This window comes from Bidens hawaiensis, unplaced genomic scaffold (genome assembly GCF_021521415.1).
Source record: "Bidens hawaiensis isolate Kalapana, Puna unplaced genomic scaffold, B.hawaiensis_p1.1 tig00054268_1, whole genome shotgun sequence".
Taxonomy (NCBI): Eukaryota; Viridiplantae; Streptophyta; class Magnoliopsida; order Asterales; family Asteraceae; genus Bidens; species Bidens hawaiensis.
Genome location: NW_027499795.1, coordinates 5793 through 22990, shown reverse-complemented (window position 1 = coordinate 22990; position 17198 = coordinate 5793). Strand labels below are relative to the sequence as shown.

Below are 17198 nucleotides of genomic sequence, written 5' to 3'. Positions count from 1 at the left end.
CATACTTCCCATACACCGGCCACACCGTAGCCAAGTTGCTCCAGATATTTTCTTGCTGACATGTCAAGGGCAGTCTCGTCATTCCCATTTCACTTAAGGCCACTTCCGTCATTTCACCTCAACAAAAACCTTTAACTCATCTCACATCGCACCACGTGTCCTCTCAAACCGGATCTTTAAAGATCCGCGATCCGCCCCAGCCCGTATATTGATCTTGTTACCACGTCATCACATTCGTTCTGACATGTAGGCTGACGTGGCTGATGACATGGCACGTTTTAGGCCCTCATTACCTCCATGTCATCACAAGGAATATAATATCGGCGTCTCGTTGTTTATCAACCAGTAGATCGTTAACGTCTTTTACGAACCCTAGATTTACGCTTTAGATACGATTTCGCTCAATTTGTTAATTATTCTGTCGATTCGGTTTATTATTTGAAGAATTTCTGTATGCAATTGCTGATTTGCAGATGACTTGACGGAGTTTACTGACGTGTTGTTGATATTGTTCGTGTGAATGTAAGTGTTTATGGTTAATTAGGTTAATTGAAAGTAGGTTGAGGTTTGATAGTGATTTTGTTGTGATAATTTGATGTTAATTTGTTAATTATGTGTTGAGATTGAGATTATGCTAGTGTAATTTAGATAAGATATTAAGAATTTAAGATCTGGATGGAGATGTGTGTGTGTGTGGTGGATTTGTGTAGCTCTGTATTGAATTATGTATGAATAGGCTGTAAGAGAACCTAACGAGACCTTGTTCATGTTCGTTTGTTAAACGAACCGAACAAAATTAAGAGTGTGTTAGGAAGAATTTGTATATGAGTTTGTGGAAACTTAGGATTAAGGTTAAGGATTTTTAGGGGATGGTGCTTTTGTGTCTTAGCGTTGTCTTAGGGGCTTAGTTTCTCCTTCACTTTAGGTGGACTTTGCTAGGGATTGTCATATGTTGTTTATGATGTCATATTTGTTTTTATTTTATTATGTTTTTATTTTATTATGTTTCTCCTTCGTTACTTGTTTTGTTACCGATAGCTTTCTATTTCTGTATGTTTGTTTGTTGTCTATTCTGGTGTCGAGGGTCTGTGTGGAAGCAACCTCTCTATTCCCAGGGATAGAGGTAAGGTTTGCCTACATCTCACCCTCCGCAGACCTGACAATAGCTTTGCTATTTGTGAGATTTACTAGGCACGGTTGTTCATGTTCGTTCATTAAGGAAATGAACTTGTTCGTGAACGGTTCACGAACACAAACGAATGAGCACAAACAATGTTTTATTTGATTTGGCTAATTGAGAATGGTCAGTGCCACCGGTTCTGTTAGGCTACCAAGTTTGTGTTGGTGTTTTTTTAAACATTTATATTGATATTTTAATTTTTCATATAAATTAATCACATAATACTCATATATTTCTGTTTTATAGTTAATAATTTTGCTTAAATTTATATGATTAGATTAGAAAAGTCATTAATAATATCAAAATCTTTAATGAACTAACATAAACAAGCAAAACATTAACGAACATAAACGGACGTAAACTAACACATTATCGAATAGTCATGAACAAAAGTGAACGAACATGGCCTCTGTTAACATTTGTTCGTTAAGTTAATCAAATGATATTCCTTGTTTGTGTTCGTTAAATGAACGAACATAACGAACTTCTCACAAAACAGTCCGTTGAACGTTCGGTTCGTTTACAACCCTATGTACGAATCTCATATGTTCTTAGAAATTTAGGGCTTGGTAATGATGGTATGGTTAACCTGTTTGATTATACTTCTCTTTTGTAGAACTTATGAAATGGAAGGGATAAGAACAATTGAAGACATTTCATAATTGTTTCATTTCAATCTGGTTGATGAGGAGTGTCGGGGCGAGCACTAGCATCCCGGCAACTTACAGTTCTGCAGAGCTCAATCACCATAATAACCGAAAGGAGCAGAAGGAAGTTAGAGATGGAGCTGGAACAAATGGTCACATTTTGTCTGAGGAAGATGAGTCAAGGATTAATGAGGATGTAAATGGCGGTAGGCAAAAAGAGTTGGTGAAATCACAGGATGCTGTTAAACGACAGCATCAACAGCCTCAAGTGCCTGTGATACAATGGGAGAGGTTTCTGCCTCTTAGGTCTCTCAAAGTTCTGCTTGTGGAAGATGATGACTCGACTCGTCATGTTGTTAGTGCCCTGTTACGTAATTGCAGCTATGAAGGTCTGTAACTGTTATATTCCATATATTATTCCAGCTCATATTGTTGAATATTCACCTTTTAGTAGTCAACAAAATCATACACGCTGAATCGCTGATGGTACAACCTAGAAAGTGGTGTTCTTTTGACATTTTGTTTTATATTTCTTTTCATCTGATACTTGTTATGTGATACCATTGATTCTGGTGAGCTAAATAGAACATACCACTTGAAACAAGTAATTAGAAAATCACATAGTATATTTAATGAGATTAGCTCTTAAAGACATAGTTTACATTAGTATCATTCAATGGAGAACAATCTTCCAAGAAATAACATAATATTATATTTTTGAACAATTTATTGACCTCGTACGAGTCACTCCATTGCAGTTACTGCAGTAGCAAACGGTCTAGAAGCATGGAAAGTACTGATTGATCTCAACAAACAGATTGATCTAGTTTTAACCGAGGTGGTTATGCCATATCTATCAGGAATAGGTCTTTTGACCAAGATCATGAACCTCGTACCTCGCAAAAACATTCCAGTGATCAGTAAGTACCAATTTTGTTTTCATAAGAAATATAAGCTGTTATGTATTATACGTTCAATTGCTACACCTAATAAATTTTATGTGCAGTGATGTCATCCGATGACTCTATGGGTATAGTCTTTAACTGTTTATCCAAAGGTGCAGTTGACTTTTTAGTCAAACCCATTCGAAAGAATGAGCTTAAAAACCTCTGGCAGCATGTGTGGAGGAAGTGTCACAGTGTGAGTTAATTTAGTTATTATGCTTTTGGACTTTGGCTTCAGGTTTGTTTAGAGTTGATTTGGTGGAGTAGAATGTCAGAGTTTTGTGCTACTTCATTTTCCAAAACACATAAAAGAAACTAAAGGAGTTATTTTCTTTTTTGCATTAATTTTTCGTGTTTTAATCAGTCTAGCGGTAGTGAGAGTGAGAGTGGTGTCGGTGCGCATAAACCTACAAAGCCGAGAAGAATTGAAGTATCTGATGACGAGAGTGATGGCAGTGACGAGGATGATGACAGGAGCATAGGCTTGACCGCTAAGGATGGAAGTGATGATGGAAGTGGCACTCAGGTAAATATCAAGCAATGGAGGTGTGTGTGTGTGTGTGTGTGTGTGTGTGTGTGTTTCTGTTAGGGTTGGAGACTCGAACAAAGGGTATTAGGGCAGCCGGCCCTAATTAGGGTTAGCCGGCCCTAATGGGTCCCATCTTATTTGTTTGGGCCTAACTTGGAGAACAAGTTAGGAACCCTAGATTTAGTATATATATATACCCTAGTTGTAATTGTAATCTTGTGTGCCTTGAGCTTAATAAGAAAACCTAGTTGCAGCCCGTGGACGTAGGTCCCCTCGCGGGGACCGAACCACGTTAAATTCTTGTGTCGTTTATATTTTCGTTTATGTGTGTTTATCGTTGTGCATGTGTGTGCTGTTTCGCTTCCGCGCGCCGCTTTGTTCCTAACAAGTGGCATCAGAGCTTTGGCTCGTTGTTGCACACGGTATTGCACGGAAGAACGATTCGTAAAGGAGAAACCCTAGGTTGCGCAAAAAGGGAAAGAAAACAGGGCTGTTCGGGGCTGATTTGGAGTGAATTTGCAATTAGAGTTCCGGTTTTGGATCTCTTGAAGTTGCTGGTCTCACTCGGGTTTGCAGGTGAAGGTCGGGTCAGGTGTTTCGGGTTATGACATCGCGGGTATAAATGGTTTTGTTTATAGTACCAGGTTAATCTCTTTGAAGCCGCCGATTAGGGTTTGGTTATAAAACTCTTGGATTCGTCGAATAAAGGTTAGAGATTTAGTTAGTTTCTGTTGACTGTTTATTATCAACTGTTTGAGAACCGAGTTACGTGAAAATCAATATTTGGGTTTAGATTTGTCTGCGAAGTTTATTGTAGGAGCAAATCGGTCAGTTGACAATGTTCGGTAGAGAACATCCGTCAAGTTCTGGCTCGTACCATTGATGTGTTCACTGTTTCGATTTGTTTCCTGATTGCTATTGTTATAGCTGAAGACGGGATGGGTATGATCGAAGGTTTGACCGGTTTGGATTTCGGTTGGTTGGTTTGTCAAAGGAACTTGGATGTGGTACTGTGGGATAAAACAGGTGAAAATGGAACTAGCAGGTTGGAATGCTTTGGGTTTTAAGTATTCTGATTCTGGTGTGCTGGTGACGACATAAGTGAAAAAAAAGGGAAGTCAGGTTGAAAGGTTTATTCGGTTAGGATTAGCTGATCGGGTGTACAATCGCGGAATCCTTGGTACCGTTTGCTTTCGGTAAAGCTCTACTGCTGTTAGTTATAACCGTTTGCCGGTTAGCTGGTCTGGAACTATGAAATTATTTCTTGTTCGGTGGTGATCAGCAGTTCGACATTTGAGGGGATCCGGGATCTTGTGCTGGGTGAACACGTTTACCGGGAAAAGTACGATCGGGGATAATTTCATGGAATGTTGGTTTTGGTAATGGGTTGGGATAACAGGGACAGTGGGAGCTGGGCATAGTTGACTTCGTGGAGCTGCATGGAGGTTCGTGACATTCTTTAGAGTCAATGTCAAAAGATAATGAATTCTGCTTCTGAGAATGTGTCTGGGTTGATGCATTGGGACTCAGTGAAGGCAGTGAGACTCTTGGGTTCGAGATTCTGGTATACTTCATTTCATGTTACCCACTGTAGTGAAGTATTGGTGAATCTTATTGAAGACTTTGGGAAGGTACAAGTTTATGTATCGCTGGAAGAAGGGAACCAACTTCCGAGTATTAAAGTCTTGGCTCGCTGCATCGGGTAGAGCTAAGTGGATTCATTTTGCAAGTGTGAATCCTGGAGCCACCGGGATGTAGCTGAGTGCATTCGGAGGTTTAAACTAGGTCAGGGGTTTTGGAACAGTGGGAGCACGAACCGTGTTCTAGGTACAGTTCAAAACACCGTTGGGTTTTGAATACCGGAATTCCGAATGGGAAAATCTCTCCTGGGTACTTGCAGGTTTTGGAGAGTGGTGTTTTCTCTGGGAGTCTCTGGAGCCGGTAGTTCGAATCAGTGGGAGCCGGTTGAGATTGAGGATGAGTCAATGGCGGGTTTTGCCATGGCTGGGTCATTGATGACTGTTGGGTTGGAGCTCAATGGAGTTTCAACTGGCTCTTCAGGTAATTGAGGAGCGGGCCGCTGCAACTAGGAGGATTAGATTGAAGTCTTAGCTTGTTTATGGGAACTGAGGCTTGGAGGACTTCTTTTATTTGAAATCATAGCTTGTTCTTGGGAGCTTGAGGCTTGGAGAACTTCTGACCGTGAAGTTTTAGCTTGTTCTTGGAACTGGAGGCTTGGAAGATTTCTGTTTTTAAGATTACTGGAGTTACAGGTATAGGGTTTGCTTGGATGGTGGATTGAGGATTGCTCGAGCCTCCAAGTGGGAGATTGTTAGGGTTGGAGACTCGAACAAAGGGTATTAGGGCAGCCGGCCCTAATTAGGGTTAGCCGGCCCTAATGGGTCCCATCTTATTTGTTTGGGCCTAACTTGGAGAACAAGTTAGGAACCCTAGATTTAGTATATATATATACCCTAGTTGTAATTGTAATCTTGTGTGCCTTGAGCTTAATAAGAAAACCTAGTTGCAGCCCGTGGACGTAGGTCCCCTCGCGGGGACCGAACCACGTTAAATTCTTGTGTCGTTTATATTTTCGTTTATGTGTGTTTATCGTTGTGCATGTGTGTGCTGTTTCGCTTCCGCGCGCCGCTTTGTTCCTAACAGTTTCTTCACAAAGTCAAAACCTCAAGTTGTGGTATTTCCACTGTTCTATATGATAACATGTATAATAATTTTAGGGTTAATGTTGGATACTAACCAATTCAACCTTTTAGCTGTTAATCGCCTTAAATTCTTATTTTTGCAGTGTTTATATCATTTTGCTTATTTTCAGACTTGTTGAAAATGCCATTTTGACATGTTGAGCCGATTAAATGCTTATGGTGAAAAATTTTATACATAGGTTAATGTTGGATAAAACTTTCAACGTGTATCTTTTTTGTACATCTGGAGTCCATGTAAGAGCATTTAACTTGTTTAACAGGTCAAAATGGCATTTTCAACTAGTCGATAAAAAGTTAAGGTTATACAACCACTGCAGAGAAAAAGTTACTAAACCTGTAAAATGTTAAAAGTTGGTTGGTTTTATCCAACACTAACCATTATTATTATTATTATTATTATTATTATTATTATTATTATTATTATTATTATTATTGTTTTTTTATCAAAATTAGACATCAATACTGTAAAGTGAGACCACTGATATATGTATATATATTCTTGGTTATATAGAGTTCTTGGACAAAAAAAGCAATAGAAGTTGAAAACACAAAGTATTCGTGGGACCAATTAACGGGGGCCCCGGATAGCACTTGTGCCCAGGTTATCCATGCAAGACCAGATAAAGTCAACACAAAAGAGCATGCTGGAGACGATGATAAATTAGGTAACACATAGGTGCTTTTTTGTTGGAATCAAATGTGCCATTTGTTTTTAGGGAAATTTTCTTATATATCCCTACAAAACTTGCAAATATCATATATATCTAAACCAAATTCTATGCTTATAAATATATCCTTACAAAGCTTACCAGTTATTATATATATCCAAATCAAGTTCTAAATATCACATATATCCCTCTAAAATGATCAAAATAATAAATCCATTTTAACATATTTTATAAAAAGCAATCCATAATATGACCATTTTACACATTTTTAAATGCATTATTATTTTTATTTCACTCATTTTTCTACTGCTCTTTTTTTATTTCCTTTTTCCATTTTTTACATAGTTACTTTATTGCTTTTTTAATTGACTTGAATTTTTTACAAGAAATTTTCCAACAATTTTTACTATGTTTTTTATTACTTTTTGAACTGACTCTATCGAGTATCGTTCTTGACTATCCTAAACTTTTTTTTTAATTTGCTGTGATTCATATTAAAAAAAACTTGTTATATGACATATTTATGAAAAATATAAAGTGTAAAGATATAAAGTTTTAAAGTGAGAGATTAAACAGTATTAGACTTGTAAATATGTACAAATCGCTGTAAAAATCCCTAAAAAGATATCACATATGCAATTGCAACAGGGAAAGATTTGGAAATAGGAGTTCCCAGAAATCCAGAAAAAGTCAACGAGTCAAACTTGAAAGAAGCGAGTGAACCGAGGACCAAACCTACTAATAGTATTATGGTCACTAAAGCAAACGAATCCCTAACCAGTAAGGGCTCACCCGCCCTTGAACTCAGTTTGAAAAGACCACTTGATTTAGAAGATACCGATACCAGCACCCATAAGAGAAATGTTTTAAAGCAGTCCGACCTTTCAGCTTTCTCCAGGTATTATTCTTACTGAGTCAGTCAGTCAGTTTAGCTAGTTAGTCAGTCAGTCTGTTTATTCTGAATCTATGATACGTGTTGACATACAGGTATAACACTGCATCGAACACGAATCAAGCACAAACCGCAAATGTAGGCAGCTGTTCACCAGTAGATATTACAATTAGCTCAGAAGCAGCAAAACCCGTTAACAAATTATCTAACTCAAACGGGACTCCAAATCTAGGATCTAATGGTAGTAGCACTCATAACAACGATATGGGGTCGAGCACCAACAAGGCATTGGATGACAAAGCAATAATTCCTCCTGACAGTGACAAGGCGGGACAGTATCAAGTCCGCCACCATCACCACCACTACCACCACCATCACCACCACCATATGCACAAAGCACAACAGCAGCAGCAGCAGAAAGAGTTGGTTAACCAGGATGGGGAATCTTCTAGAAACGTAATGTCTAATGGTTTGACTGCACCGGCTGAGGGAAATGCTGCTAATTATGGGAGTGGATCAGGAAGAAGTAATAGTAAGAGTAACGGAGAAAATGATGGTACTGTAGCTGAAGGAGGTGATAATGGAGTTGCTGACAATGGTAAAACTGGAAATTTAAGTGGAAGCGGAAGCGCGAGTGGTGTTGATCAAGACCGGTTAGCTTTGAGAGAAGCCGCACTTAATAAGTTCCGCCAAAAGAGGAAAGAAAGATGCTTTGAGAAAAAGGTATGTATTTATTCATATGTCTCTATAAAAGACATTTTTGCCCCTTCACAAATTTTATGATTCATGACCGGACCAGAACGGGGCACGAAGCTGGTCTGGTTAAGCCCATTTAACCGTTTTTCATTTGAACCGAAAGGTTATAGTTTTGACTGGTGAACCGGTTGAACTGGACTGGGTGTCGGACCGGAATTACAGTTGTTTTTCTTTTTCGTTTTATTCTTCAAAATACTGAGACTTCATATTTTATTTATTTTTGTCTTAATATTTAACAAAATTGTAAATTCACACCAGAACATAAAGTACTTTTTTATTTTGTTATTTATATATAAAACAAAATGATTAAGAACTTTAAAAAAACTCATAACAACCTATCATTATATATATTTTATTTATATATTGAATATTATTAGAGGTCAGTTTTGTCATTTATCATATGCAATTTTATGATTACATATATTTAAATTGGTTATTACACATATATAATAACAATATTATATATTACAAATGGCAAAACTATCCTCAAATAAATATTAAATAAATAAATAAAATGATTGGCCACTATGAATTCTTGAAGCTCTTAAATACTTTAAATTTTTATATTAATCATGACATCATCTAGTTCTTAGCTCCCGGTCCGATCAGTGAACCATTAACGTGACCGTTCTGTTATCTGGTCCGGTTCTGAAAGCATTGTTAAAAAGGTAACATTTTTTTTAATAATAATTAATAATTTCTTGTGAAGGTGCGGTACCAGAGCAGGAAGAAGCTGGCGGAACAGAGACCGCGAGTTCGTGGGCAGTTTGTAAGACAAGGGGTGAACGGGAAGGATGCGGATTCGTGACGTTTATTTGGAATATGGAATATGTATATGAAGATGATATGTGTAGATATGAAGGGAACATTTTCCATGAAGGACTCTTCAGAAAGAAGAAAAAGTGCATACTTCCCTCATTGGTGTTGTAAGTTTCTGTTTTATAAGGTCTTTGGTTTGATCCTAAATGGGAAAAGGAACCCTATGCCTAATAAAGAATTCTCTGATTTGTTTTTAAGTTTAATTATAATTTGGTTGTTGTACTTATTTTATCTGACTTTGAAGAGACTCTTTATGCAGTTATATATTGTTGTTCAATCATGACTTGACACTTTGATGTGAATGATCCGTTAATATCAATGGAGTTCGCATATGTGTATCATGTTCCGCATTTATGATGTTATATGGTTAAATTCTCCCGTTGGTATGCCTAGGGCTATAACTTTTACCCAAAATATCGGGTCTACCCGAGAAAAGCTGTGCATGAACCTGAACTAACCCGACCCAAAAAACCAGAACCGAAGTAATTCGGGTTGGTTCTTGGGTCTGATTTTTGGGTTCTGGATCAACCCGAATAAACTTTTAGTTTTATAACCAAATAAAATGTATTTTTAGGTATAAAGGTTAAGCCTTTTACCACTAAAGTTATCAAAACATGGCCTTGATCGGTTGTTTCCCGTTTATGACTAATAGCAATCGTATTCGAATGACCAAACCAAGTCTGATTGAAAACGATTATGGTTAGAGTTCGTTTTACTCTTTTGAATTGTTTTATCATGTTAGGTTGGTTTATTAGTTGGTTATTTACCTTCCGAGCAAAGAATATGTTGTTTAAATTTTAGCATTGTAGTTTTTTAATTTTTTTCTAATATACTTGAAACCCGATTAACCCAACCCAAAAAATCCGTGAGGAATTTGAGTTGGGTTTTGTGTCAATATTAACCTTTTTCGGGTTTCGGGTTTTTTGAGTCGGGTTCTTCATGTTTCAAAGTTTTAACAAAACCCGCAAAACACACCTAGGTATGTCCATTACCCAAACCCGGTCTTGTAATCATCTCAAAAATCAACTTGATATTTCAAATGTTTGATCATATTTATACACACACATCACATCCCAAATATTTCGGGTTTACATGGTTCCTTTTTATCTTCTTTTTCATTTCTACCGTAAAAGTGACAAACAGATAATGGATTCAGATTCTCATTCAACAAATCAAACTGAATTTGCCCTAAACTGATGAAAATTATCAATATAACACCATAACACCCAAATTTCTTTTTACACTTTTCATCAAACAAACTAAGGTTTTATTAATAACTAAACAAACAAATTGCTATTGATCTATATATATAAGTTATCGAAATTGTATCGAAGAAAACAAAAAAATACTGCCAATCTATAATTCTTCTCTTATAACCAAGATTTCCTCAACTTTCATGCACACTTTCAACTACTTATCATCAACCAAAGACACATTCTCCATTTGATCACCATTCTCATCATCTTTCACATTTTGTTCATCCCCAATAACCTTAACATTAGCCTGCTCCTCCGTCGGCTTCTCCTGAAGTTTTTCAACAAGTTTCGGGCTTTGTTCCTCACTTGTTGTAGCCTTTACATCCGCCTGTAATTATCATTCAAATTTAAAAACCGCTATATTGGTTAACGTGTTGCAACCTAGAAAGTGAGAATTAAGTCATTAACCTTGTTCTTGTCACGCCACCCGAGCCCAAACGGTCTGGATAACAGACTAATCTTTCTTGCAGGTATTTCTGGTGAAAGCTCCTGACTTGTTCTTATTGCTGAAGAATCTTGTTTTGTAGATCTACCACCAAAAAACAATTTTTTTCTTACCATAAAAAAAAAAATGTTATCGGGCCGACCCGGCCCGACCCGTTTTGTCACCTTTAAGGTTATACCTTGGAGAAGGTTGTGCTTTAGTTTGACCAGACTGATATTGCAAGGTTGCCTCCAACATTGATTCTGCCATAACCGCTCTCTTCTCCATCTCAGCAAGGGAGGTTGTTGCGGTTTCATATTTTTCCTAAATAAACCAAAAAATTTAAAACAAGTATTCATTTTTTTTAATCACTTAAATATTAATATTTACCTGAAGCACTTCAATGGCGTATATCTGAGCTGCAGCATCTTGCTCAGCGTATCTGCGGGCATCTTCTGTCACCTTTTGTTCTTGCTCTACCCGCATCAAAACCTTTATTACAAGATAATTATTATGTCATTACCATGAAAACTTGTAATGCTTGAATAATAATTAAATAATTTACCTGAAGCATGGCGTTCTCTTGTTCCTGTTTCTCAGCAAGGGCTTGCTTTAGTTCAGCAACATCTCTTTCTAATTGCTCAACCTAATAAAATCATTATATTTATTGATTGATTTATTTAAATAATTTAGGTTTGTTAGTAAAAGTTCTTGTAGCATACCTTTGCACTTAATTCACGACGGTTATCCTGCTTGACTATCTCCATTAAGGCAGTTTCCAATTCCTCAGCTCTGAGAGAAAATAAAATTATAAAAACATTGGGAAAACTTGTGGGGACCACTGTAAAATCTCTCAAAAGTAGCCAAGCTTAAATGAGCTCGATCTTAAAAATAAGCTTGTTTAATAAATGGCCAGAGCTCAAGCTGGCTCATGAGCCTATTATATATCTAATTTTCTTTTGCTATATTAAATCTATATTTATATAATAACTATTATTATATATAATTTTTTGATAAAAATAACTTAACTAATTATACTATGTTCTACACAAAAACTAATAGAGTATATATATAAAAAATTAATTATAATAATAAATGTATATTAATTAAATAATAAATAATAAACAATATACGAGCCAAGCTTGAAAAGCTACTCATGAGCCAAACTTGGGCTTTAGAAAAGAACTCAAAATGCGCTGAACTCGAGCTGGAGCTCTCGTAAGTTAAATGAGTTGGAGCTGGAGATCGGCTCGACTCGGCAACATAAGATACAAAATGCATGTATAAATGTACAATTAGTAATATATTTACCTGATTATGGCAGATCTTTTTTCCTCTAGTACTTGACATAGCTCATTCTTCAACCGTGCTAACTATACATAACAATTTTAAATTACTTAAATGTACCATACATTAATTAAATATTAACACACCATTTAATATGATAAAACCGCTAATCGATACCTGTTCTTGAACATCAGGTACATAATTAACCTCCGTGTCCCCTGACAGCTCATCCACACTAGAAGATACAGAACTCATTCTTGACAATTCACCATTTACTATTTTATTTTCTGTTTTATTATCTTTAAAACCAAGAAGTTTGGATGAATCCCGCCACATTTTCAATCCCTTTGTTCTTTCCTCAAGAGCAGCTTCAACAGCTGGTCGATGTTTGTTTCGTAATTCTAGTAACCACTCCTCGTTGACATTTTGATAACCCATGCAAGCGGTCAACACAAGTTGACTGCTGTCAAACGTTGACCCTGCTAACGACTGCAGCAGTGTAACCGCATCTCCAGCATCTTTTGTTGTCACTAATGCAGGTCCTACACAAAACTGAACAAACTTAAATTTCAACTTCTAAAACCGTCCAAAATAAATAAATTTATACTTGTAACTACCATATAACTCCATTAACGCAAGCGCGGTTCGAAAGAGCATCACACGGTTTCCTTGAAATAACAATACATCCCACACACGAAGAACTGAAGTTCATAATAAGAATATAAATTAAAATACATATTTATACTTGTTATTGAATACTATAAATGTTAATCAAGAATTAAAGATCCTAACCACTTTCCCAAGGGAGCATATTCATAAATATTGAAAGGAACCATGGCCCGGAAACCCAGGCTATCTGGACTCCTAGGTAATCTAGATGGTTAACTGCATTAGATTAAAAAAAACAAGAAACATCAGAAATTAGGACATATATTATGTTAAAATGATAAATAATAACATATGATGTATGAACTATGAAAACGAACCTAATTTAGGAAATCGTTCACGCACCAACTCCTCAAAAACAAGTTGATCAACCTGAAACATGTCCGCTTTCGAAATTAAACAGGTCAACTTATGATCAACTTTAACTTAAGGAAAAGAGATTATGATTTACCTGAGACTCGATCATTTCCTCAGAATAATAGCCCTCAAAATAATCATCAAGAATACCTAATAAAGCCCTGATAAAGAAATGTAATATGAGCATTTCAGAATCTTAAAAACATTTATCCTATAAACATTTACCAAAATTAAAATATAAGACCCACCAAAAGGCGTTTTCTTCTGGCATTAGAAGGAATAATAAACCCGCAAAGAAATTCATGGCCTGCAAGCAATCCAACATATTACTATTTGACTACATAATGGTCAAATGAGTTAGATGCAGACCTGACAGTAACCGACAGAGGGGTTATGGCGAGCGTATGCCGTGAGTAAACGTCTCAAAGCGTTTCTACCACCCTCGTCCAGAGCAGGATGACCTGGAAAAGTCCTAGGTAAATCCTGTAAAAATTATATATTTGTATGATTAGAAAACATGAATATAGTTAAATAGGCTTATGCTAAAGTGAAAACATTTAGGTGATAACTGATAACCTTCTCAATCTGCAATTTCCATTTTTCAGGTACGTCTACAGGGTCAACCGTTGACTTGCTATTTGCTTCATCTACTTCTGACTTTTGATGGTCAACACTGTTATCCTTCTTATTGTCAGAGAGTAAAAGATTCTGATAATAATTCTTGATGTGTCGAGCCTTCACACCCACGAAAGCTTGCCAAAGCTGCAATCACAAGCGGTTAATCATATCTAGAACGTAGGGGTATGCATGAAACTGAAATAACCAAAACCAACCTAAAGCCGACGGTTTGGTTTAGTTTTTTCAGAAACTGAATTTTTGGTTCGGTTTCGGTTTTACATGTACCAAAAAAAACCAAACCGAACCCTTAAAAACCGAAAAAAATGAACTAACTTTTGCTATTGAATTTTTTAATGTTAACTTGTTAAGTAACTTATAAAAATTAATAAATGTTGTAGACAAAATATTTTAGGCTCAAATGTGAAATAATCAATTAATCATTAATGAAGAAAAAAAATTTAGACCAAAAGTTTCAGGACGAAATTCAATATTTTGGATCACTTTTTTCGACCTAAAAATTTCAAGCCCAAAGTTTCGGGCCCAAATTTATATTTTGGGTCATTGTTTCGACCCAAAAATTACAAGCCTAAAGTTTCACGCCCAAATTCATTATTTTGGGTCACTTTTTTCGACCCAAAAATTTCAAGCCTGAAGTTTCAGGCCCAAATTCATTAGTTTCGGTAATTTCTTTTCGCCCAAAATGTCAAGCCCAAGTTCATTATTTTGGGTAATTTTTATCGACCCAAAACTTTCAAACCCAGAGTGGAAGAACCGAAAAAACCAAAACCAAACCGAACTCATTGTGAAAACCGAAAAGAATTGAAATACCTCTCCTCTAAGAGCCATTGGCACTCCCCCTTGAACAAGAAACTCCAACTCCTGTTTCCATAAAATTGAAGATTCCAGTGAGGCAACTGGATCACTAGTGCCATCTGGCGCTGGGACACCGGCACCGACACTTGATGGGACCTCGGGCGTCGAGTCTGATTCCGCCCTATCCAAATCATAAAACTCATCCTCAGAATCCTCTTCCGCTCCAGTATCTTGCTCGGTTTTCGTCACACTAACCTTTTTCTTGACACGTGCATTCATCATATTCTCAATGGCCCGAAGCGATGGCCTGATTTGAGCCCATATCTGGGCCCGATGACTCGTTTCAGAAGCTTCATCCTCAGAAACTTCTGGAACCTTCTCAGAGTCACCATCAGGTGAAACCGAGTCAGTTACAGGCAACTGAGCAAACTCTGACGGGCGTTCTAGAAAGTTCTTCCACCTATCCGACCGCTCCTCCTCTTCCTCCTAAAACCACAAAAATATTACACATTACCACATTTTGCATTATAACATTTTCGTCTAATGAAAACATTATACCTTGTAGATATTTAAATATTCATGGTATCTTTGTACATGTTGCGGTCTCACTGCAAAACCATACGCGTCTCTGTCCAATAATATTTTCATTAGTTTCCAGTCAAATAATCGACCACTAATCACATATCTAACTCTAAGTTCTTGAAAGGGCCCGAAACCGGTTTTTTCCATTCCCTAATCTGCAATATTATTTTCTAATGAAACTTTTTGGTCCAACTGATGACATTTTATTTAGCTCTAATGATATTAATAAAGAAAAAGTGTGACTACAAAAAGACTAAATGTGACTTTTTCATCTATAAAAAGATATTCCAATAACAAACAAGATTCAAGATCCCAACAATAAAAATGTGATCTTTAACAAACCCAATTAGCATTAATCATCAGAAACCTAATTAATCAAAAACCCTTAAACTAAAAATGTAATTATAGATCAAAAAATATTGAACATTGAAAAAAGGGTGAAATTAAAAACCCTAAAAGAAAGGGGTTTGAAATTGAATCAACTAATAATAATAATAATAATACCTCTTATGTTCAAAAGCAACAAGTGGGTTATTCAAGATTTGTGGTTTAGCCTTCATTATCGGATTGAATTGGTGGAATTGGTGAGTGTAGTAGTAGTAGCAGTAGTACAGTCAATCAGTCAGTCGGTGGTTTGGTTTTGGTTTGATCAATTGCAGATATAATAATAAGGCGGAGAAGATCACGTGATTATCATGTGCAAGATTATTTCTTCAGATCTATAAACAAAGAAAGCTCATTTTCACTTCACTTCTGTCTGTGTTGACTTGGGTTTATTAAGGTTTTCAGGATATTATTATTATTATTATTATTATTATTATTATTATTATTATTATTATTGGTGTCAATATAAAATGTCACTAATTAGTTACGTTATTTATTCTTATGAACTTAAAACGTCAAATTAAAGTGTCATGTCATGGACTCATGTCAGTGTCCGTAAACAACGAGGTTTTAACTAATTAATCTATTTAATTTCACGTTATGGTTTAAAATCTCACAATGTCCTTGTTAACCACAACTTGGTGTTAAAAACTTGATTACATGATGCCACATCACTGTTAGTTGCTTCTGTTGAAGTCCCACAACAAGTGGTCTTAGTGACTGTTTATGGGTTTATAATTCAAGAAGTTTAATAAAGTTTATTAATCAACCAAACTTAACACATATATATATATATATATATATATATATATATATATATATATATATATTTGTTCTCTCACACGCATACTATTTCCTTTCTATTTACCTTTTCTATTTTATTTCCGAAATAAGGTTAGAACATTAATCAAAGAGTGTAATTATAATCCTAACTTATAATAATGATATTCATAGACATATTTAGCAAAAGCTTTCATTTTGGGTATCCTTTTGTTATTTTTACTAGTTACATGTATTACGGTGATAAAAAATCATTTCTTATGAAAACTCTGATTCAATCTTATATATGGTGATATAATTAAAAAGATGGTGTATATTATAATGTATAATAACTAGGGGTGTTTAAAAAACATAAATTTTTATTGTTTATAAATTGTAATCTACATATAAGCTCGTTAGCTCACTCCTTTTGACTCATATTGAACTTGTAATCTACATATAAACTCTGGTTCAATCTTATAAATGGTGATATAATTAAAAAAATGGTGTATATTATAATGTATAATAACTAGGGATGTTTAAAAAACATAAAATTTTATTGTTTATAAATTGTAATCTACATATAATCTCGTTAGCTCACTCCTTTTGACTCATATTGAACTTGTTTATAAATTTTTCATTAATAAAAAGAATAAAATAGTTCTTTTTATTAATTTTAAAATAAAATAATAAACAATTTACCTACAACTTTCTATATAACAAGTGTTTGGATCCTTTTTTTTTTTCCTTTTTTGTAATATGTAGTTTTGATGATAACCATATAATTTTACCATATTAATTTTATTGTTATTATTACTCCACCTCCTCCGTCACCTTTATTGGTCAAAAAGGGTCTTTCTAAGATGCTTTAAGTTGGTGCTTAGTAAATGCTTT

The 17198-nt window shown here is 35.6% G+C and overlaps 2 protein-coding genes across 2 annotated transcripts; one reads left to right on the top strand and one right to left on the bottom strand.

The window, feature by feature from the left end:
• Window positions 1-9435, top strand: LOC143600549 (two-component response regulator-like PRR73). Its single transcript, XM_077078206.1, has 9 exons — window positions 1-522; window positions 1797-2216; window positions 2586-2747; window positions 2834-2967; window positions 3136-3297; window positions 6535-6688; window positions 7340-7589; window positions 7679-8306; window positions 9049-9435. Exons 2-9 carry the CDS (start codon window positions 1865-1867, stop codon window positions 9145-9147), a joined length of 1941 nt encoding a protein of 646 aa, XP_076934321.1. The 5' UTR covers window positions 1-522; window positions 1797-1864; the 3' UTR covers window positions 9148-9435.
• Window positions 9436-10507: 1072 nt separating this feature from the next.
• Window positions 10508-15950, bottom strand: LOC143600547 (uncharacterized). Its single transcript, XM_077078205.1, has 18 exons — window positions 15666-15950; window positions 15138-15207; window positions 14595-15065; window positions 13725-13910; window positions 13518-13631; window positions 13397-13455; window positions 13243-13309; window positions 13112-13163; window positions 12918-13010; window positions 12743-12826; window positions 12303-12667; window positions 12150-12211; window positions 11561-11630; window positions 11404-11484; window positions 11229-11330; window positions 11038-11162; window positions 10823-10943; window positions 10508-10742 (listed from the first exon to the last, which is right to left on the bottom strand). Exons 1-18 carry the CDS (start codon window positions 15719-15721, stop codon window positions 10569-10571), a joined length of 2352 nt encoding a protein of 783 aa, XP_076934320.1. The 5' UTR covers window positions 15722-15950; the 3' UTR covers window positions 10508-10568.
• Between the last annotated feature and the right edge of the window lie 1248 nt (window positions 15951-17198).